We start from the raw sequence: 23,249 nt of genomic DNA, 5'->3' as shown, positions 1-23,249 counted from the left end.
CCAGCTGTAGAATGGGGATAATGACAGCGCCCCTGGAGCTGAGATTGCCTGATGACTAGCGCTCCATGCGAGCTAGGGATTGTTGTTAGACCCGTCCAGTAACTCCGCCCCCCCGAAAGAGTCCCCAGCAAGAAGGATGAAGAGAGGCAAATACTATGGAGAGAAAACTGCCACCTGGAGCGAGGCCCCCAGCCTCGAACAGCAGAAACTTTTCCAGACTAGGGCCCCCTCCATGCACTTGCACATTTGGTTTTTAATGTTGTGACCTTCCATGCACAAGCTGGTTCCCATGGTGAACTGCTGGTTGGTGTTTCACTAGCATGCGCCCCAATGAGCATGGAAGGCACTCCCTAGCAATATGCAAAGGGGGGTGACTGCAGGAAGGAAGACAAAGATCTGGTAAGATTTTGCTTGCATAAAGGCCTGAGAGCTGCTTTAACTTGGGGACCTCTGATGCCATCACCCACCCCTGGAACAAAGACCCTGTTTGAAACAGACATGAGCACATCAGAATGTACCTGTGACAACTGAGAAATCCAACAGTCAAAGCAACGAGCGAGCTAAGGAGCAGAGTGGCTAGGACCAGGAGCGCCGCCAGCTTTTCTGCTGCCCTAGGCGGCGGAAGGTCCTGCCCCGAAATACCGCCCCCCACAGAGGCGGCAGACGGTTCTGCCACCGAAATACCGCCACGGTCGCCGCCCCCCAAATTGTAGTGCCCTAGGCGAGCGCCTCGGTCACCTAATGGGTTGTGCCGCCCCTGGCTAGGCCAGTGACTTAGGACTTCTCTCCCAACACCCCGTTCTGCGCTGGCGGGGGCAGAGACACCTCTTGCTGTGCATGGACACACCGAGCACAACATCTGAATGTACTGACGCAGGAGAGCAGCTTCGGGCCGGAACTCCTACCTGTCAGCACCGGGTGTTTGGGGAAGGACTGTCAGACTCAAAGGTCACTCTGATGTGCTGTGTCAGAGGGAACAGCTCATCCTCTGTGGGAGCAGTAAGGTCAGGTTGCTTTTATCTCCTCCGCAAGGGCTCAGAGGTCCCAGCCTGTCCCAGGTGTGTTGGCAGGGGGTTAATGTTTAACATTTGTTATGCTCTATTTTCTTAGCCGTGCCTTCCAGTAATCACTGAGCTTGCTTTCCAGGAGGACATTATGGCTGTCCCCTTACCCAGAGGCCAAGGACTCTGCAGGCGGGGGGCCTGCAGGCAGGTCAGCACCACCAGCAGAGGGGTCTAAGACATGGCTTTGGAGCCTGCTCCATCCAGCCACCCCAGAGGGCCAGTGGTGCATTGTGGGAACCCCCATAATCAAGGTAGTAAAGGCAGCCTGTGTGGAACCTGTCCCTAGTATGGGTGTGATTATTCCACGAGCCCAAAGAACCAGCCTGGGCCCTGTTCAGTGACCGAATAACTGAGCAAGCAAAGCATCAGCTTCTCTTGGGCTCTGAGCTGTAGTAGTGAACAGGCTTGCGCCAGGCCAGGGCTCAGGGCAGGAAATATTCCAGGGAAATCCAAACCCTCCCTCTGCATGGAGTCCTCACAGCAGTAAGAGCAGAGTTGAGCCAACCCTAAAGTCACAGTGACCTGATGACCAGGAGGGGACAGGAATGGGTGGGATCTGCAAGCTGCTTCTCCCTGGCCTCTCCACAGAGTGTTACCTGGCCCCACACATCACTCCAGGCAGCAGCATTCTGGGGGGTAGGGAACAGTGTCAGACTCTGGCATCTGCTCAGCCCTAGACACACACAGCAGAACTACTCAGCCCCTTAGCGGCCCAGGCCCCTGGTGTATCCCTGACTCCGCTTCCCTCTCCTGACAGGATGGGTGCAGCACGGGGGGGCCCAGCAGCCCTAAGGGGGTTGCAGAGGTACCTGTCCTGCTGTTGCTGCTGTGGTCCCGTGTGGGGCTGCGGGCCCCAGGCGCGAGGTGGAGGCTTGTGTTCCTGACCCAGGTTGGGTAATCGGGCCCAGTGTTCCAGCCACACCAGCCACTCTCAAAGGAACAGGTGGTGAACAATCCTGGCAGGAGAAAGAAGGTGGCAATGGGGGTGACACCACACGGGGGTTCCCTTCACCACCTGGCAGGAGGGCTCTGCAGGGCATCCCCAGGGCTGGAGTCTCCCCTCATTAGCCCCTTCATGGGTGATTTCTCTCTCTTGCATCCGCACACAGGGTACTCAAGTATCAGGGGGTAGCCGTGTTAGTCTGTATCTACAAAAACAACAAGGAGTCTGGTGGCACCTTAAAGACTAACAGATTTATTTGGGCATAAGCTTTCGTGAGTAAAAACCTCACTTCTTCGGATGCATACACAGGGTACTGCTATCTGCCCGCTGGGGTGGTGGTGGTGAGAACAGCCGGCACTCAGTGGCATGGAGAGCCATGGGGAGGGTGGTACCGGGTTCAGTTCTCCTGGCCCTGGCAGCAAGGAGGGCTGGGGGCAGACCCACTCCTCTGCCCACACAGGCGCCCCTGGGGCTTTCGCCGGGATGCCCAGCGGACAGTGGGGAGTTGTCTGGAGCAGCCTGCAAAGGGAGCAGAACCACTCGGGCTAGGCTGGCTCAGATCCAGGCCAGAGATACCCAGGGAGCTGACTGGGGGTGCCTGGGCATGTGGGCACACGTGCCACCGCCCTCTCTAGGAGGAGCCAGAACTGTGTGGCTGGGTGTCCTAGGCCCTTTAGCCCAGGGGCAGGGCTCTGGGCTTGGGGGGATGTTCCCAGCAAATACAGCCTTGGAAGGTGGGGACAGGCTGCTTCAACGCCTCCCCGTCCAGATGGAACCAGGCAATGCCAAAGTTCCCAGGTGCTGGGCCAGGCCCAGCTCGCGCAGCAGGGTGGCACATGGCAAGATTTGGCCAAACCCTTTGCTCTTGGGAGGCATTCAGGCACAAAGCCCCCCAGCAATCATAGCCTGCTCCCCCAGGGTGGTCTGGGAAAGACCCACTGGGTCCCATCCACCTCTGACTCCAACACACACACACTCTGTGGTTCCTGTCTGGATTTAACAGCATCACTGCTCCCCGGCCACCAACGCTGCCCGCTCTCCAGCCCCTGGCGGCCGGTGCTCAGCGCTCTCTGGCCTGGGAACGCTGCCCACTCACGGGCCCCTGGAGGCCAGTGCTCTCTGGCCCATGAATGCTGCCTGATATCCAGCCCTGGCGGCCGGTGCTCTCCAGCCCCTGATGGTTGCTGGTCTCCAGCTCGGAAATGCTACCTGCTCTCCTGCCCCTGAGAGCTGATGCTCTCCAGCGGCTCGGGAACGCTGCCCACTCTCCAGCCCCTGGCAGCCGGTGCTCTCCAGCCCCTGACGGCTGCCCACTCTCCAGCCTGGGAACCCTGCCCACTCTCCAGCCCCTGGTGGCCCGGGAACACTCACTGCACTCAGTGGCGGATTCGTCTGACAGATCCCCGCAGTCGTCGGTGCCATCACAGAGCTGCTCCAGCTGCACACATGATCCACGGCTGCAGTGCCTCTCCTCCGGGCCACACTCTAGTCTCAGGGGCGCTGAGTGCAGGCAGGAAAGGGTTAACTCACTCAGAGCTATAGGGCAGATCCCAGCTTTGCAGGTCTGGTGCCCACTCCCCAGAGATGGCGCGGGCGTGGCAGCCTGGTAGTGCTTGGGGCCTCCCGGGGAGTTGAGGGGGCATGAGGCTGTGAGGGTTGGGGAAAGCCGAATGCCGCTAGCTGGGCTTAGCCCTTGCTGCGGGTCTGTGGCCAGGGCCGCTGGGCCCAGCCTGGCTGAGAAGAGCAGCAGTGGGACTCTGAAGCCAGCACAGCATAGGTGACTGGGGCTCTGCTCAAGTGCATTACAGGTGTCGATGCGGGCACGACGTGCAGCCCCAGTGACAGCTCTGGTCACACATATGCTCTGGGCAGTGGGCCCTCTCCAGCCAGCAGAGCGCTCACTTCCTCTGACCCCCGCCCAGCTCCGGGGTCCCAGGGAATCCACAACATCCACAGCCAGCCGGGGGGTGGAAATAGCTGCCACAGTGCAGCGAGCGTGCCCGCTTCCCCACGCAGCAGCAGCCCTTCAGAGGGGGCTTGTGTGCTCTAGTCCAGGGGCTCTGTCCTGCCCTGGGCATGCCGAGGGGAGGAAGGGGAGGCTAAAGGAACAAGGGAAGCGTCTGGGGGCTTTGCACTGGCTCCCTCCTGACTCCACAGCCAAGCGCAGCACCCCGGGTAGAGGCAGGTGCTGCCTTACGCGGCAAGCCACAGCTCCTGAACTCCACATCGTCCAGCTGCAAGGAGCTCTGCCGCGAGGAGAGGGTTATCTGCCAAGAGAAGGGAAACCCCGGTGTGGGCACAGCCTAGACACCAGCACACCTGACACGGCCCAAGGCGTGGGCCTGACCACCCGCAGCCGCTGGGGTCCTTCTGCGCCCTCTTCCCCCTCCCCTCCTGTGGGAATGGGGAGGGGGGAGACTTCTGCCTGCTCTTCCCCCGCAGGGGGGGCAAGTAGCCTCCCTCAGCCAGAGCTGACATGAGCCCCCCAGCAGGTGTTGCAGAGTTTGCATTTGCTGGGCAGGCCCCCTGTCCAGGGCCCATCACCCACCGAGCACTAGCCCCTCTCAAAGGGGGTCTGTAGACACAAGCTTGTCACATGTGGACTGTCTAGAGTCCGTCTGGCCACTGGCCTGGTTCTATGCTAATGCTGTGGGCCAATATCGAACCGGTGCCCTGATCTCCAGAGCCGGCTGGTTCCCGTGTGACCTATCTCTGGCCACCACACGCCACAGCTGCAATGTCTACCCAGCCCTTTCCCTGCCTTTGCAGCTCTGCGCTTCCCTGGGAGATAGGTGTGGGGCTGCCCCACAGGCAGTGTCCGACGCCCCATTCACTGGAGGGCCACGTATCAGCACATCATTCCTAGCTGGCCTGGGAGGCCTGCATGTGCTCAGGCTCTGCCAACTTGGTCAGGCTGTTGCCAGGGGGCGCGGAGCAAGCTGATGGTTGGTTTCTCACCTGGAACTCCCCTGGCACCCGGCCTGTGTATGCAACCAGCTCCTGCCAGGCAGAGATGCTGCTCTTGGGACTCTGCCACAGCGTTCTGGTCTCATTGTCATATGTCAGCTCCACCCACAGAGCCGGCTGCACCGTCTCGTTAAGCCCTACAAGCAAGCCAGGATCCAGGATCACATGAGCTCTCCTCCAGCCTGGGGCATCCCCCGAGTGCCCCACATGACGTGCCAGTCTCTAGTCACCAATTCTCTCAAAACTGGGTGACTGGGCAACAAAATGGCAGGTGAAATTCAACATTGATAAATGCAAAGTAATGCACATTGGAAAACATAATCCCAACTTTACATATAAAATGACGGGGTCTAAATTAGTTGTTATCATTCACGAAAGAGATCTTGGCATCATTGTGGATAATTCTCCGAAAAGATCCACTCAGTGTGCAGCGGCAGTCAAAAAAGCAAACAGAATGTTGGGGATCATTAAGAAAGGGATAGATAATAAGACAGAAAATATCATGTTGCCGCTATATCAACCCATGATACGTCCACATCTTGAATACTGCATTCAGATGTGGTCGCCCCATCTCAAAAAAGATCTATTGGACTTGGAAAAGGTTCAGAAAAGGGCAACAAAAATGATGAGGGGTATGGAATGGCTTCTGTCTGAGGAGAGATTAATAAGACTTGAACTTTTCAGCTTGGAAAATAGACGACTAAGGGAGGATATGATAGAGGTCTATAAAATCACGACAGGTGTGTAGGGTTACCATATGTCGGGATTTTCCCGGACATGTCCGGCTTTTTGGGCTTCAAATCCCCGTCCGGGGGGAAATCCCAAAAAGCCGGACATGTCCGGGAAAATCGGGACATGCGGGGCTGGCGGTGCTGGGCCGGGGACCGAGGCCGGGCCGGCGGTGCTGGGCCGGGGGCCGGGCCGGCGGTGCTGGGCTGGGGCCGGGCCGGCGGTGCTGAGCCGGGGGCTGGGGCCGGGCCGCTGGGGCCGGGCCGGGGCCGGGCCAGCGGTGCTGGGCCGGGGGCCGGCGGTGCTGGGCCGGGGGCCGGGTGTGCTGGGCCGGGGGCCGGCGGTGCTGGGCCGGGGGTGCTGAGCTGGGGCCGGGGCCGGGACGGCGGTGCTGGGCCGGGACGGCGGTGCTTGGTCGGGGGCTGGCCCGGGGTCGGCACCCCAGGGCCCGAGCCGACCCGGGCTGGAGACGCCGAGGGGGCCAGACTGGGCCGCGCCTCCTCCCCCCACCCCCACCCCCCTTACCTGCTTCAGGCTTCTCGCGAATCAAATGTTCGCGGGAAGCAGGGGAGGGGGCGGAGACTTTGGGGAAGGGCGGAGTTGGGGCGTGGGGCGTGGGCGGGGCTGGGGGCGGGGCTGGGGCCCCGTGGAGTGTCCTCTTTTTGGACACTCAAAATATGGTAACCCTACTGGTGTGGAGAAAGTAAATAAGGAAGTGTTATTTACTCCTTCTCATAACACAAGAACTAGGGGCCACAAAATGAAATTAATAGGCAATAGGTTTAAAACAAACAAAAGGAAGTATTTTTTCACACAACGCACAGTCAACCTGTGCAACTCCTTGTCAGAGGATGTTGTGAAGGCCAAGACTATAAGAGGGTTCAAAAAAGAACTAGATAAATTCCTGGAGGACAGGTCCATCAATAGCTATTAGTCAGGATGGGCAGGGATGGTGTCCCTAGCCTCTGTTTGCCAGAAGCTGGGAATGGGCGACAGGGGATGGATCACTTGATGATTACCTGCTCTGTTCATTGCCCCTGGGGCACCTGGCATTGGCCACTGTCGGAAGACAGGATACTGGGCTAGATGGACCTTTGGTCTGACCCAGTCTGGCCGTTCTTATGTTCTTATAGCATCAGCCAGTGCCATCCTCTCATCCTAGCTCGGGCACCATGGTGCCCCCCACTCAAGCCTTCTGCACAGCAACACAGAATGCTGCTGCTCAGGGTGCGAGGCCAGCCTGGCTTGTGCGTTACAGTTTCTAGGCAACTGGGAACCAGGATTCCTGAGGTCTGTAAGGTTCTGCTTTAATCTCACCAGAAGGACCCAGTTCTGGGGGCCTAGCAGCTGGAAAGGTCTCTCTGGCCCCAGTGGCCCTCTAGAGACCCGGACAGAGTATGATAGATTCTGACCCTGTCCCTGGCTCTGCCACCCACTCACTGGGTGAAGTTGGGCAAATTCCTTCCCCCTCTGTGCCTCAGTTTCCCCAACCATAACATGGGGATTATATTATTCCCCACATCACAGGGAGACTGTGAGGAGTCAGAAATGTCTGTAAAATGCTTATGGATCCTCAGAAGAAAGTGGGTGAGTGGAAGGCAGGGGCTATTCATAGTAACACCAATGGTATCTGGTGCTCAGTAGCTGCTAAAACATTGACAATTCAGTTCACACAAGGAATATAAGAACTGCCAGATCGGATCAGACAGGGCTCCATCAAGCCCAGATCCTGGCTCCAGAAGGGTCCTGTACCAGCTGTTTTGGATAGGCATGCACCCCTCCCTATACCAGACAATAGCACATCAACGGGCTGGGAGCAACCCCACCCCGTCAGTTGTCCTGGCCAGCTTCCCATCCCGGCCTCCACCCTCTGCAGCAGTCCTGCCCCTTCCAGTGCTCCTTTGAACACTAGGCACAGATCTTGTCCCTGTGCTTGTGCCAGGGGCAGGAGAGGCTGGGTCCATCCCCCAGCACAGCACTGGTGTAGTGCAGTGTGTACACCTTTACCTGTTTCCCACAGGCGATACCATGCTCGGATCTCACAGGTGGCTGCCGCTTGTCGCATCACAGGGGACCTTAACCTAGCGATGGCAGCAAACGTGTTTCTGCGCATCTCTGCAGCCATGTACCAGCCTGGGGAGAGCATACATCAGGAGGATCATTCACATTGCGAGGGGAGGCAGAGAAGGAAACACATTCCCTTCCCTGATCTACTCCATGGGAAACAGGCCCATCGCGAATGCCACAGTACGTGTGTTCTCATCAGGAGCCTCACCTCCAGCAAGCAAAAACCAGGCTCCAGTTCTTAGGCTCTAACACAGACCAACAGGAGGAATGATTTTGTGCATTTATAATCCCAGCCTTAAAGCACCAGGGCTAAGGAGTCCCGAAGAGCCACCGTGTGCCGATCACAGGTGGATCTGTTCTGAACACCACAGTGCACCCTACCCCTAGACGCTCGTCAGGTACAGCTGCTGCAGGGAGAGCGATTTTTTCAGCTCGATACCCCAGTGCAGAGGTAACGAGAGTGGCCACAGGCTACCCAGCAGAATGTGGTGCGGTTACCCAGATCAGTGCCCCGGGTGTGATCGGCGCTGGGTCCTGTCCCCCACATGGCGACGCTGGCTCGGTCTGTGACCCATCTGTAGACAGAGGTGCTCACGTCCTTCCAGCCACAGTTGCCCTCTTCAAAATCGCAGGTGAAGGGAGTTCCCAGCGTGACTGATTCTTTGTGATAACCTGCTGGGAAGCAGAGGAGAGTGATTAGTGCTCCGGAGGGCTGGGCAGGACTCATTCCTGGGAGTAGCAGATTCCAGGACGTTTCTGCTGGTGAGAAATCAGCAGCATCGGACATTTGGGGATTCCTGTGGGAGGGGGTAGGGGAGTGGGGGATGAGTGGAACTGGTGAGGAGAGTGGGTACTTAGGTGGGTGAGTAAGTGGCATGTGGATAACTTGAGGTGGCTCTCGTGCCAGGCAGAGCTAGCAGGAAAGCCACAGTTGCGTAGCCCTGCAGTGCATTTGTCTCATTCAGGGCCATTGGCCCATCCTTGTGTGGTGCAGTGGGGCCCTGGTTCTAGGTTGCCAACTCTGACTGAAGCTATTCCGGGAGATTTCCCCCCCCCCCCCACCCCCAACATGACATAATGTCATTTTCTTAAAATATCCTAGTAAAATCTCCTGGATTGCTTTCAAGGAGATGGATGCCGATTCCAGGAGACTCCAGGCCAGTCCTGGAGGATTGGCAACCCTACCTGGTTCCCTACTCTTTTCTTGGAGCAGGTTCGGGGCCCAGGACCCTGGGGAACCCGAGGCTAATCCCAGGAAAGCTGCTATGCAGGAAAGAGCAGCCAGAAGCCAAAGAGCAAGAGTGAGAGGCAGCCGGGACTCACCGCACTGGTTCTCATCGGAGCAGTCCCTGCAGTCGCAAACAAAGTCACACACCTTCGGGGCAGGACTGCTGCATCTGTTGATGAAGATGGACTGGACGCCAGGGTGAGGCCAAGCTACCAGAGAGGATAAAAGCCAGCATCAGGGGGCCAGCCCCAAGCAGCACTGAGGCCTGGCCCTGGCCACTGGCTCCCATCTCTGCAGGGGGTTGACACCAGGTTGTGAATCTGGAGGCTTGGAGGCCTGACAGGTGGGGAGCAGCTGCTCTGAGTTCTCTGAGCCTCAGCACCTGCAGAGCTAGGCTGGGGATCTGCGGCGGAGATTGCAGGGCTGCCCTTTCCAGCTGGGCTGTAGCTTGGCCTGGTTCTCTTTCGCATCAGCCTGTGGCTGCAGGAGGAAGATGGTGGCTTTGTGGAGGTCATTTACCACAATTCAGGGGCTGAATTAATGGGCAAACATGGATGGAGGCAAAATCCCAGCGAAAGTCACCATGTGATGAAAAAGAGCTAAGGCAGCTGCCCCGTCAGCATTTGGGGCTAGGCGGGTGGGAACTCACTGGTCTCTTGGGATCTGGAGTTGAAGACCCACAGGCTACATTTGAGCTTTGGATTCTCCTGCCTTACAGTGGCATGTCTCAAATACACCATAAAATACTTCTAATGTCAGGGGTGGGCGGGAGCCTGGTCGCATGGTGAGAGCTCAGGACGCTGGGGGTATAGTGCCAGCTCTGGGAGAGAGTGGGTTCCAGCGGGAAATGGGGCTTGAGATCTATTCCCAGCTCTCTGTGACACCTTGGGAAGTCACGTCCCCTCTCCGTGCCTCGGTTTCCCCATCGTAAAATGAAGAGAATGGTGCTGACCCAGCCTTGTAAAGTGCCTTGAAATCTGGAGATTAACATGTAACACCAGCAGACCAGGCACCAGCTCACACCAGGGTTCCGTTTCTCAACTGGACACGTGGCTTAAGAGCGATAAAACAGGTACTAGAATTATAAGAAACTTTTTAGTGTCTAGACTCTATTGAATGCTTGTGAGTTGCTGCCGGAATTCATCTTACCTATAATATCTGTGCTCCAGATTGGAAGGTAATATTGGAGTGGGTGTATTGGGAGCCTCTGGGACTGAATTGCCATACAGGAGAGGGAGCTGCTCTTCTACAGAAATTGTTACACTCCCCCCCCCACCCCCAAGAGGAGACTCAGCAATGCCAGGTGGGCTCTGGTTGGTTCTTACAACTGGAAACTCCCCACATCTGGATTGACAAACTGTCAACAAAAAGACTCCTACAGTTGCTCTGCTGCTCCCGTCCGGTGAAGATGAGTCACCGGAGTGGATGTGGACGCTGCCCTCTGCTGAGTTTGCAGCTCAGAGCACATGGCAGGAGGGGGATAAAAACCTCAACCGAAGGAACTAAGGTCTCTAGGCTGCTTGGACTCAGGCGCAGGGGGGCACAAGTTGTTTTTAGGCATAATCAAGAGATCCTCGGCTGCTTAGCCTGGGTTAGCCCTAAAGGACATACAGAGCTTGCTGATTACAGAAGCCTGTATTATCTTTTGAAACCTAAGCCTGTAATTCATTTGTGTCAGTTGTGTGTCTATATTTGCTGGCTGGCTTGCAAATAACACTCTAATTTCCTTTTCCTATTTAATACGTCTTCATATAGTTTACTATAGGGTTGACTACAGACTTTGTCTTTGGGGTGAGACCTAAAGCACAACTGATTGGGATAAGTGACTGGTCCATTGGGATCAGAAATAACCTGAAAATTGCTGTGATTCTTGGTGTAAGGGGCCAACTACCACAGAGCTATAATCACCTGTGTGGCAAGACAGACTGGAGAACCCAAGGGGACTGTCTGTGACCAGGGATGCCAGAACGGGGGCGGGGGGGAGGGCAGGGGGCCATGGCCCCATCACTTTTTACCGTCTGTAAGGGTGAGTGACAGGGGGCGGAGAGGAGTAAGCAGGGGATGGGGTCTTGAGGGGAAGAGGCGGCGCAGGGGCGGGGCCTAGGGGGAAGGGGCAGGGCCTCAGGGAGAAGGGGTGCCGTGGTGGCAGGGCCTCGGGGGTAGGGGCAGTGCATGGGCCAGGCATTGATGGAAGGGGCAGGGCGGGGGCATGGTTTGGGTGCCTGAGGAGTTTTCACTTGGTGCATTTGGTTGGTGAAATCTAAGTATAGAACTCACAACATTTGGGGTTGGTACCCTGAGGCAGTCCTGAGGTTGGCACTCACACTCCTGCATAACCTTTGTGAGCATCACAAAATAGTGATGTTATTTAACTGAACATTTGTCATGCTGTCTGGAGTGGCTCATGACCATGAGTGCCGACCGCAGGGCAGACTATCAGAAAACGGCAGACACCGCAAGCTGGTGATGTGGCCTATAATTAGACTTCACCAAGCCCATAACAAATGTGAACTCCTGGATCACTCTACCAGTCTTACCATGGAGTCACAGACAGTTCCCTTGGACTCTCCAGTCTATAGGGTTGCCAAGCGTCCGGTTTTCGACTGGAACGCCTGGTCAAAGAGGGACCCTGGTGGCTCCAGTCAGCACCGCTAACTGGGCCACTAAAAGTCCGGGCAGCGGTGCAGCGGGGCTAAGGCAGGCTAGTCCCTACCTGCCCTGGCTCCGTGCAGCTCCCGGAAGCATGTCCAGCACCTAGGCTTAGGGGTCGCCGGGGGCTCGTGCTCCGCCCCGAGCGCCAACTCTGCAGCTCCCATTGGCCAGGAACTGCAGCCAATGGGAGCTGCGGGGATGGCGCCTGCGGGTGGGGGCAGCATATGGAGCCCCTGTGGCCACCCCTATGCCTAGGAGTCAAAGGGACATGTCACCGCTTCTGGGGGCCGCTTGAGGTAAGCACTGCCTGGCCAGAGCCTGCACCCTGCACTCCCTCCCACACCCCAACCCCAGGTTGGAATCCCCTCCTACACCCTCCCAGAGCCTGCACCCTGCACCCCCTCCCACACACTGAACCCCTTGACCCCATCCCAGAGCCCCCTTCTGCACACCAAATTCCTCATCCCCAGCCCCACCCCCGAGCCCACACCCCCAGCCAGAGTCCTTACCCCCTCCTGCACCCCAACTCCTTGCCCCAGCGTGGTGAAAATATTGAGTGAGGGTGGGGGAGAGCAAGAGATGGAGGGAGGGGGGATCAAGTGAGCAAGGGGTGGGGCCCCGTGGAAGGAGTCGGATAGGGGGCGGGGCAAGGGTGTTCGGTTTTCTGCAATCAGAATGTTGGTAACCCTACCAGTCTATCCTGTCACCCAGACAAAATCGCCTTTGTAATAAATGGTCACGCCAAAAATCACACCGCATCAGGTTGCTCCCAGTCTCCAGAGACCAGCCACTTACCCCAGATCAACTGGTACTCCAGATCTTACACCAAAGACAAGGCTGGCAGCCAATTCTATAGTAAACTAACTATAGGTTTCAGAGTAGCAGCCGTGTTAGTCTGTATCTGCAAAAAGAACAGGAGTACTTGTGGCACCTTAGAGACTAACAAATTTATTAGAGCATAAGCTTTCGTGGACTACAGCCCACTTCTTCGGATGCATATGCTCTAATAAATTTGTTAGTCTCTAAGGTGCCACAAGTACTCCTGTTCTTTTAACTATAGGTTTATTAGCTAAGAAAAGGAAATGAGAGTTATTGAGGTTAAAGCAAGTAAAATATATGAACAGGTGAGTCACAGGTTTCAGAGGGGTAGCCGTGTTAGTGTGTATCAGCAAAAACAACGAGGAGTCCTTGTGGCACCTTAGAGACTAACACATTTATTTGGACATAAGCTTTCATGGGCTAAAACCCACTTCATCGGATGCATAGAGTCACAGTTTGTAACTCCAAATGGTGTCAGTGATGTAATAAACTGCCAGTTTCCCAAAAGTCTTTCAGGGTACCCAGATTGTTTCTGGGGATCTCTGCTTTGCATCCAGTGCACTTCCCTGTAAGAGTCCAAACAGTCCAGACATGAAGGATCTTCCCCTGAATCCATTCTTATATCTTCTGACAGAAGACAAGCTGTCAGTGTCTATTCCCACATGGGCTCCTTCTCTGAGGACAGAGAGTGAGGAATGCATTTTAAGTCTTTGATCTCTGATCATCACACACAATGACACACAATTGATTTGAAATTAGCACTTTTCTGTTAGTTCTTTATTTGCATTCCACAAGGCCTCTTTCTCGTTTGAGGGGTTATTTAGTTACAGGGGTGTACACAATGTAGATGTTTGCTATTACATTATAATGGGATACAGATAAGTGAAAACAATGCATTTAATGTCCCATTCATTGTCATGAAGTTTAAATACACATTTAACAATCACTTGGATCTATACGGATACACTAGTGAATTGGCCTGGCTTCCAGCCAAGCATTTGTAAACGTGCAGTGAGGCCTGGGGCTTTGACATGAACTGGCACCTGGTCTGCCAGCATCACAGTATTATTGTATTTTAACCAAATCCTAGGCAATTGAACCAACATGGTTATGGAAATGTGCCAGAAATGGAATGTAACAACTTCCCCTCCCTGAATTCTTTCAAGCCTGCTTCAGAACGTGCTTTATCCCATAATCCCTTCCACTAGGCCTGTCTCAGTGCCAGCTGGCACTGTCTGTGGGGGGCAGAGCTCACATCTCTGTCTGACAGGTTTCTCCAGGTGAAGAAATGTTCCTGGCAGAGCCATATGGAGCCATGTGGCCCAAGAGGTCATGCAGTGCTGGGCAATGTAGTCCACACCTTGGGTGGCTCCTACAGCACTGTAGCTAATAGAGCTGGGCAGAAGAGCTTTGACAGAACCGTATTCCGTCGGCATGGGAGTCTGATAACAGTGGAACACTCCACTCATTGAGTGCTCTGGAATTTCACCTTGGAAGAAAACCAGAAAAAAAAATCCTAACACTGTTGAAATGTCCCATTTTGACATTGTCATAGAATTATAGACATGTCCGGCTGGAAGGGATCTTGAGAGGCCATGTAGTCCAGCCCCCTGCACTGAGACAGAACCAAGGAAACCTAGACCATCCCTGACAGGTGTTTGTCCAGCCTGTTCTTATAAACCTCCAGTGACGGGGTTTATAAGATCCCAGGGTGCATGGAGAACAATTGGTCACCGGCCTCTTTATAAAAGACTTTAACATATCTGAAGACTGCTATCAGGTCCCCTCTCAGGCCTTGTCTACTCTAAAGGGAAAAGTCAATCTAAGCTATGCAATTTGAGTGACGTGACTGGCATAACTCAAGTCGACGTAGCTTAGCTCTGCTTCCCGCGGGGTCCACACTACGCAATGTCAATGGAGACGCGCTCCCGTCGACTCCCCTTACTCTTCTCGATCCAGCGGAGTACAGGAGTCGACGGGAGAGTGATCTGCAGTTAATTTAGCGGGTCTTCACTAGATGCATCGATCACCGTGTTGATCCCCCGGTAAGTGTAGACAAGCCCTCAGTCTTCTCAAGACTAAACAGGCCCAGTTTTTGTCACATTTCCTCACAGGTCAGGTTTTCTAAACCTTTTATCTTTTTTATTGCTCTCCTCTGGTCTCCCTCCATTTGTCCACAGATTTCTTGAAGTGCGGCGCACAGAACTAGACACAGGACTCCAAGCTGAGGCCTCACCAGGCCCAAGTAGAGTGGCACAGTTATCGCCTGTGTCTTACATATGACATTTCTGTTAATACACCCAGAATTATGTTAGTCTTTTTCCCAACTGCATCACACTGGTGACTCATATTCAATTTGCAATCCACTATAACCCCCAGAGCCTTTTCAGCAGTGCTACCACTTTGACAGTTAGTCCCCATTTTGTACTTGGGCATTTGATTTTTCCTGCCTAAGTGAAGTACTTTTGCACTTGTCTTTATTGAATTCCCTCTTGTTGCTTTCAGACCAGTTCTCTAGTTCTGAATTCTAATCCTGGCCTTCAAAGTGTTTGCAACCCCTCCTAGCTTGGTGTCATTCACAAATTTCATAAGCACACTTTCTAATCCATTATCCTAATCATTCATTAATATATTGAATAGTATCAGACCCAGGACTGACCCCACTAGATACTTCATTCCATTTTGACAGTGAACTATTGATAACTACTCTTTGAATATGGTTTTTCAACCAGTCTTGCATCCACATTATAGTAATTTCATCTAGACCACATTTCCCTGATTTGCTTATGAGAATGTCATGTGGGACCGTATCAAAAGCCTTACTAAAATCAAGCTATAGCACGTCTACTGCTTCCCCTTCCCCACATCCACTAGGTCAGTAATCCTGTCGAAGGAGGAAATTGAGTTGGTTTGGCATGATTTGTTCTTGACAAATCCAAGCTGGCTAGTCCTTATAAACTATTATCCTTACAAATTGATTGTTTAATAATTTGTTCCTGTATCTTTCTGGGCATTAAAGTTAGGCAAAATTGTCAGAATGAAACATTTCAATTTTTCAGTTTGAAATAACTTTTTGTTTCAGTTTGATTTTCTATTCTGTTATATACTATAGGCCAATACATTATCTGTAATTCATAATAATAGGGTACAAAACTTGAAAAAAGTCAAAATTGAAACAAAACTTAATTTTTTTTAGAATTTTCCTTCATGGAGAATTTCAATATTGTGCAGTTTCATTCCAATTCTGAATGAAGCCATATTTCAAAATCCTTTGTGAACTGGCATTTCTGGCTCTGCACAGCTCTAATAGTTCCTGATCACTCAGGTGTGCAATAACCCTGTATCAATCTTGTCATAAAATGAACATACACCCGAGGAAGAGTCAGAGCCTGAGCAATGCCAGTATTACTGATATTTGAATGGCATTGCTGACACCCAATCAGCGTTCACATCCCAACCTGGAGAGGATGGACCTAACACTCAGGTTTGAAATCCACCTCCCTTGACGGAGGCACATTAAGATTTATTGGGGCCCTGGGCACAAAGAACATTTGGGCCCCCCCCCACACACCTCCATCGCCACTGCACCCTGCCTCTGCTCCTCCCCATCCCACCCAAGGCCCTGATCCCTGGCCAAGCCAGAAGCTGGAGCCAGCAGGGCCCTGGTAAGAACTGCCCAGGGAGTCCAGGCTGCTGGGGGGAGCCCTGGGCCCTCCACCTAGGGTTGCCAGGAGTCTGATTTTATCAAAAATTTTCCTTTAGACTTTATCATCCAGCTGCCTATTCTCTGCTCGATTCGGTGTGAAGCTCTTTAGAGTGGGGACAATCGTTTGGGTCTGTGTTTGCACAACACCTAGCACAAAGGGTTCCTGGTCCAGGACAAAGGCTCCTAGGCGCTAGGGGACTGTGCCTAACGAATAACTGAACAACGGGAATTGATCCATTATATTAAATGTGTCCACACGATACAGCTGAAATAAACCAGTTCAGTAATCTCCCAGCAGCATTCTGATTAAATCAGTCTGTTTGATTTACTCAAGTCAGCATTTCCTGTTCCTGTTCCCTCGGGAACAGCTCTAGTGTTTGTATTTCAGTGGTGTCTGGAGGCGCCACCTGAGCTCAGGCTCCCATTGTGCTCAATGCTGTACAAACACCAAGTGAGAAACCAGACCCTGTGCTGAAAAGCCCAGTCTAAAGAGACATGACAAAGGGGAAACTGAGGCATGGAGAGAGGCAGTGACTTGCCCAAGGTCACCCAGGGAATCAGTGGCAAAGCTGGGAATAGAAGTTAGGTTCGCTGAATGCGAGTCTGATGCTCTAACCACTAGACAACACTCCTTCCTTTAGTGTGGAGTCATTCAAGGCTCAACCTACCTTTTGCTCTGTGGCAACACAGTCCAAGGGAACTATCCGGTCTAACATGTGGCATGATCAAAGGCAATCTGGCCTCAGCTTCTTGTTTAAGGGCAAAACGTCTCCTTAAAGCCCTGGCACGGTGGGAGGTTACAATCCCACACAATGGGACTCAGAGAAGTTACATGTGGAGGTTGAATCTGAACTAGCAAGTGGTGGCTTGTCCCCCGCCCTCCCCCAGAAATGTCCCGCTGGGAAGTGCTGCGTCCGTCCGTCCGTGAGGAGAACTTACCAGAGAGCAGCAGAACCAAGAGGAACAGCCGCGCAGGCATCTCCCGAGCCTGTGCCCCGGGGCAGGTGTGCAGCTGGGAGCTAACACAGCTGCTGGAGGGGCTGTGCTGCAGAGCGAAGGCTGGAACCAGCTCCCAAGGACTTGACAAGCTCTGGACTTCAGCCCCAGCTCTTACCCACGCTGCAGAGCTCTTGATCCCAGTGCAATCAGTCCCAGGGGAGCAGGTTTTATCAGCAGGGCATTTGCCTATGGAACTGACACTGTAGCCAGGGACATTCAGGGGTGGAGCAGAATGACAGCTTTTTGGCGGCGCCGGTATCACACATCCTGGGGAACAGTGACCATGGACCCATCTCACTCCCAGGAGGAGTGTGTGTTGGGGGGGAGATAGTAGGGGTCTCTCAGGGGGTCCACAACAGGGAACTCCTGGGTATCCCCAGCCAGCCCCTGAGGAGCCCTCACTTGTCCTCACTTTACCCCCTCCCCCACCCTTGCTACCCACTGTCTTTCCAGGTAGGGGAAAAAAATGCATCCGAAGAAGTGAGGTTTTTACTCACGAAAGCTTACGCCCAAATAAATCTGTTAGTCTTTAAGGTGCCACCAGACTCCTTGTTGCTTTTGTAGATACAGACTAACACGGCTACCCCCTGATACTTTCCAGGTAGGGGACTCTGGAGGCCATCAGTGCTGAGCTGCCAGGGGACTGCTGCTGAGTCACACCTGGGGCTTGTGGCATGCACTGGCTGAGTGCGTGTGCCCACATCTGGGTAGCGGCTGCTGGCCTTAGGCAGGGTCAGAGCCTGCATACTCCCCTCTAACCGAGTAGCTCCAGAAGCCCATGTGATCAACAGCTGGACTTTTGGACAACCCCTACCCCGGGTTCACACTCCAGACCCTTTACCAGCTGCCCCCTCGGGCTCAAATGGAGCCATGACTGGGGAATGTGCATCCCCGCACCATGGGGAAAATTGGGGTTGAAGACTGAAATTCAAGCAAGACATCTGGGTAGCTGAGATGCGGATAAGCTAATAATTCATTTGGATTTCATGATGGCTAAGGACTGTGTAGGTGTCTTACAAATGCTGTCCGGGCAAATTCCCTTTATGGATGTGGCCCGGGTAAGACAAGTTTGCAGGCAATTGGTTTGCAGCGAATGAGCTGCCTGTCCCCATTATAACAGCTACATGCTGTGGTAGCTTCCCAGCAAGGAAAGATGGGGAGTGGGTGGCCCTGCTTTGAGATCCAGGATCCTGGGGAATCTTAGCTGTTTAAGTTCTTGTGGCTCTGAAGCTGGCACTGATCCCCGTTTGTTTGCTAAATGTTTCTGACAAACAGACACTAGCCGAAAAGGAACCACAGTAGCTACCTGTGAATGGGTGAGTCCGGGAAACACTGGCACTGAGGAAAAGTACAAGGCGGAGAGGCAAGCTCCCAGAGTTTCTACTGGAATTGTTTCAGTGCAGTGCTGTGTATTTAAATGAGAAGCAGCAGAACAGTCTGAGGGTCTGTCTGCACTGCAATTAAAACCCGCGGCTGCTGGCCCGTGCCAGCTGACTTGGGCTACGGGGCCCAGGCTAAGGAGCTGTTTAATTGGGCTCAGGCTGGAGCTTGGGCTCGAGGACCCGGCAAGATGGATGGGTCCCAGAGCTCAGGCTGCAACCAGAACATCTACACCGCAATTGAACAACCTCTTAGCCCAAGCCTGCTGGCACGGGCCAGCCGCCGGTGTCTAATTGCAGGGCAGACATACCTTGGCCTAAGGGACTTTCCAGTTAGGAATCAGGAGTTGTTCTCCTGATCCACCAAAGACATAGGTTGTAGTGCACTGGTCCAGCGCAAGATTGATGCTGGAGGAAACCAGCTCACCAGTTGGGAAGAGGGAAGAGGCATTACAAGCCATCCAGAAAATGTCTCCAGAAGGCATAGTAGAGCCTTCAGTCAGCCCTTGGGCTCACCTGAGGGATGGATAAGAATGGGGTGGCAGCACCAGATGCTGTGTGAGCCATAGAAAATTAAATCAAGTCACTTTAAAGGATTCTTGTCCATTACTAGGAATAGGTGATACTCATGGAGCAGGTCCTCAGGGAATCAATTATGAAACACTTAGAGGAGAGGAAAGTGATCAGGAACAGTCAGCATGGATTTACCAAGGGGAAGTCGTGCCTGACTAACCTAATTGCCTTCTATGAGGAGATAACTGGCTCTGTGGATGAGGGAAAGCAGTGGATGTGTTATTCCTTGACTTTAGCAAAGCTTTTGATACGGTCTCCCACAGTATTCTTGCCAGCAAGTTAAAGAAGTATGGGCTGGATGAATGGACTGTAAGGTGGATAGAAAGCTGGCTAGATCGTCGGGCTCAACGGGTAGTGATCAATGGCTCCATGTCTAGTTGGCAGCCGGTTTCAAGCGGAGTGCCCCTAGGGTCGGTCTTGGGGCCGGTTTTGTTTAATATCTATATTAATGATCTGGAGGATGGTGTGGACTGCACTCTCAGCAAGTTTGCAGATGACACTAAACTAGGAGGTGTGGTAGATACACTTGAGGGTAGGGATCGGATACAGAGGGACCTAGACAAATTAGAGGATTGGGCCGAAAAAAACCTGATGAGGTTCAACAAGGACAAGTGCAGAGTCCTGCACTTAGGATGGAAGAATCCCATGCACTGCTACAGACTAGGGACCGAATGGCTAGGTAGCAGTTCTGCAGAAAAGGACCTAGGGGTCACAGTGGACGAGAAGCTGGATATGAGTCAACAGTGTGCTCTTGTTGCCAAGAAGGCTAACGGCATTTTGGGCTGTATAAGTAGGGGCATTGCCAGCAGATCGAGGGACGTGATCGTTCCCCTTTATTCGACATTGGTGAGGTCTCATCTGGAATACTGTGTCCAGTTTTGGGCCCCGCACTACAAGAAGAAAATTGGAGAGAGTCCAGCGGAGGGCAACAAAAATGATTAGGGGTCTGGAGCACATGACTTATGAGGAGAGGCTGAGGGAACTGGGATTGTTTAGTCTCCAGAAGAGAAGAATGAGGGGGGATTTGATAGCAGCCTTCAACTACCTGAAGAAGAGTTCCAAAGAGGATGGATCTAGACTGTTCTCAGTGGTGGCAGATGACAGAACAAGGAGTAATGGTCTCAAGTTGCAGTGGGAGAGGTCTAGGTTGGATATTAGAAAACACTATTTCACTAGGAGGGTGGTGAAGCACTGGAATGCGTTACCTAGGGAGGTGGTGGAGTCTCCGTCCTTGGAGGTTTTTAAGGCCCGGCTTGACAAAGCCCTGGCTGGGATGATTTAGTTGGGAATTGGTCCTGCTTTGAGCAGGGGGTTGGACTAGATGACCTCCTGAGGTCCCTTCCAACCCTGATATTCTATGATTCTATGATTGCAGCGGGTTCAGTCTGGTTTTCCCACACTGGATCTTAGCAGTGGGTGCTGGCATGTGGAAATGGATCCAACAGAGAGGGACAACCTGCCTGCACAGCAGGGCAGGCCTGTGGCAATACAAAGTGATAGCTTTTGGTCTGTGTAAAGCAGCACACACATCTGAGAAGCTAATGGAGACTGTGACAGGGCAGGCCCCTCCCAGCCTGCCTGCCACACCTAGACTCTACATGACATCCTGGTGCTGCTAAAACCTGTGAACAGGACCTGGTACATTTATAAATGGTCTGTTACAGGCTGGAAGCTGATCATCTGAAATAGAACCCCAAAACCAAAGTTGTTCCAAGAAGAGGTAGCCTACCTCAGGCACCCAACTGGTGAGGCGAGAATTTCCACCGACAAAAAGAAAAAGAAGGCTGTAGAGAACAGCCAACTCCTCAGCCATTCCCCGATGTGCTGAGTTTGACAGGACTCTGCTCCTATTACAGAAGATGTATTTGTGAGTTTGCCAATATAGTAAAGCTGCTGCATAGGTCGGGTGAGAAAGGGAAACCATTCCAGCGGTCAGCACAGTGGGATCTGGCATTTGCAGAGCCAAAAAAGGCTCTCGTGACTGCTCCTGTCTTAGCTTAGTCATGTTTCAAAACCTCTTCCATATTGGACCCAGACGCTAGCACTTTTGGGTTGGGGGTGGTATTGACACCAGAACACAAAAGACAGGAGAGGGTGATGGCTTATCACAGCAAAAGACTAAATTCTCTTGGAAGAAATTATTGCACCAATTGAAGGAACGCCTGGCAACGATTACAACTCTAGAACGTTTCCACCACTAGCTGGCTAGGAGAACTTCACGCCTGTGGTCAGGCCAGACCAGGCATCCTTGCAATGGCTCTTTAGATTTAGGAGTCTTGAGGGGCCACTTTCCAGGTGGCTGGAGAACCAGCAATGCTGTGATTTCACAATCACACACAGGCCTGGACACAAGCATGGGAATGCTGATGCCTTGTCCAGCTGGCCTTCTTGCAAACACTGCCCTTAGCAGGCGAGCAAGGAACTGGCCATTAAAGGGAAAGTGTGTGCTCAGTGAGAAATGACTCTCGCCTCGCTCTCTATGCCCCACAAAGTGCAAATGTTCCTGGTTCATCCCTGGGACAGTGGATGTAGGGTGCAGGCATGAACTCCAGAGCAGTGAAAAGCTTCCCAAAGAGCCGACTCTGAAATCAGAGTAGTGTGTGACTGGGAAAGCAACTGGCAAATGCAGCCACCCTGGAGCGTCTAGTATCCCCTCGCTCTGCTGGTCAGGATGGGAAAGCTTGGAGCTAAAGATTAATTATGGTCTAGAACATGGGAGAAATCAGTGGGTGACAGGGACAGGTACCAGATACACTGAAAAAGGAGGCGCTCAGGTTATGTTAAAATTAAAAACTGCTGGACATTTTGGGGCTACTAAAATGTTGGCCAAGCAAAGAGAGGGATGATGGGCAGAGCTGAGATGGAAGCTGGTGTTATGGCTGCCATCCGGCAGGGCGCTGAGCTATAGACAGGGCCGGCTCCAGGCACCAGCGCAGGAAGCAGGTGCTTGGGGTGGCCAATGAAAAGGGGCGGCACGTCCGGGTCTTCGGTGGCAATTTGGCGGCGGGTCCCTCAGTCCCTCTTGGGGAAGGACCGGCTGCTGAATTGCCACCGAAGAATGAAGTGGCGCGGTAGAGTTGCCGCCGAAATGCCGCTGATCACAGCTTTTTTTTTTTTCTTCGCCGCTTGGGGTGGCAAAAAAGCTGGAGCCAGCCCTGGCTATAGACAATAGCAGACCTGGTTAAAGGCGATAGGTATTCTTCTAAGCCCCTTCCTTTCAGGCTACCTGGAGGGAGCAATTAAATGTCCACTGTGTGGTAATATCTGGAAAACAATAAGCTACCATCCAAGGCACTGAGCCACATGGCGAAGCCAAAGAAAGCTAAGCTCTGTGGTTTGAACAGCTTCCCTTGGACTGATTGCAAATGCAGTGGCTGGGGGATTGATTGGTCGAAGCTGTGTATGTCTGTGACGGTGACTGAGAGGCAGAAAACCAGCAGACAGCAAGAGAAGCAGTCATGAGCATGGCCGTGGAAGGGAGCAGAGAGACAGAGCTCCTGGGGGCATAGGACTGCTGGAGAGGCAGGCTTGGAAATTGTGAGCAAGGAAACTGCCTGCTGCTGTTTGTTTCTACTGTGTTTGGAGAAACCGGACTTTGTGTGCATTCTTTGTAAATAAACAGGACTGCATCAAAGAAATATCTGACTTGTGGCACCAATTTTTCCTCCTAATGGAAATAACCTGAATATTGGCTAACCACTTGAGCCAAAAGGGGTAGTGCTGGGAAACAGTGCCACCTAGTGGACAGAGCACTAGATGGTGACTTGGATTCTATTCTTGGCTGTGCCACTGGTCTGCTGGGTAACCTTGGGCAAGTTGCTTCCCCTCTCAGTGCCTCAGTCCCCCCATCTGTAAAAGGGGGGCAATGATACCAATGTCTCTTGTGAAGTGCTATGAGAGCAGCAGATGAAAAGTGCTAGATAAGGCCTAAGTATTATATTATAATTACCACCAGTGTGGGCTGCAATTGACGAGGCTTGCACATGGAGAGTTCTCTTGGTTTAAGGCCTCTGCATAGCTGTGACATGACGGGGAGGGATGCAAAGCTATTTGCAGACAAAAGATTCACTCCAGGTGAATGGTTTCCAGCACACAGAGCCTTATGCACCTAGCGCAGGCTCAG

At 53.1% G+C, this 23,249-nt stretch overlaps 1 protein-coding gene across 1 annotated transcript in view; it reads right to left on the bottom strand.

Annotated features, from left to right (window-relative positions):
- MAMDC4 (MAM domain containing 4) overlaps positions 1–17,349 on the bottom strand; it is a 57,417-nt gene extending 40,068 nt beyond the window's left edge. Inside the window, exons 1-8 of the mRNA XM_042843481.2 lie at positions 17,115–17,349; positions 9,094–9,207; positions 8,269–8,442; positions 7,711–7,836; positions 4,966–5,111; positions 4,205–4,274; positions 3,379–3,507; positions 1,874–2,020 (exon numbers count right to left, since the gene is read on the bottom strand). Coding sequence (XP_042699415.2) covers positions 1,874–2,020; positions 3,379–3,507; positions 4,205–4,274; positions 4,966–5,111; positions 7,711–7,836; positions 8,269–8,442; positions 9,094–9,207; positions 17,115–17,154 — 946 coding nt within the window. The 5' untranslated portion in view covers positions 17,155–17,349. The remainder of the gene's footprint in view (positions 1–1,873; positions 2,021–3,378; positions 3,508–4,204; positions 4,275–4,965; positions 5,112–7,710; positions 7,837–8,268; positions 8,443–9,093; positions 9,208–17,114) is intronic.
- Positions 17,350–23,249: the final 5,900 nt, after the last annotated feature.

This window comes from Chrysemys picta, chromosome 18 (genome assembly GCF_011386835.1).
Source record: "Chrysemys picta bellii isolate R12L10 chromosome 18, ASM1138683v2, whole genome shotgun sequence".
Taxonomy (NCBI): Eukaryota; Metazoa; Chordata; order Testudines; family Emydidae; genus Chrysemys; species Chrysemys picta.
The sequence above is the reverse complement of the archived record's forward strand: the minus strand, read 5'-3'. Positions and strand labels throughout refer to the sequence as shown.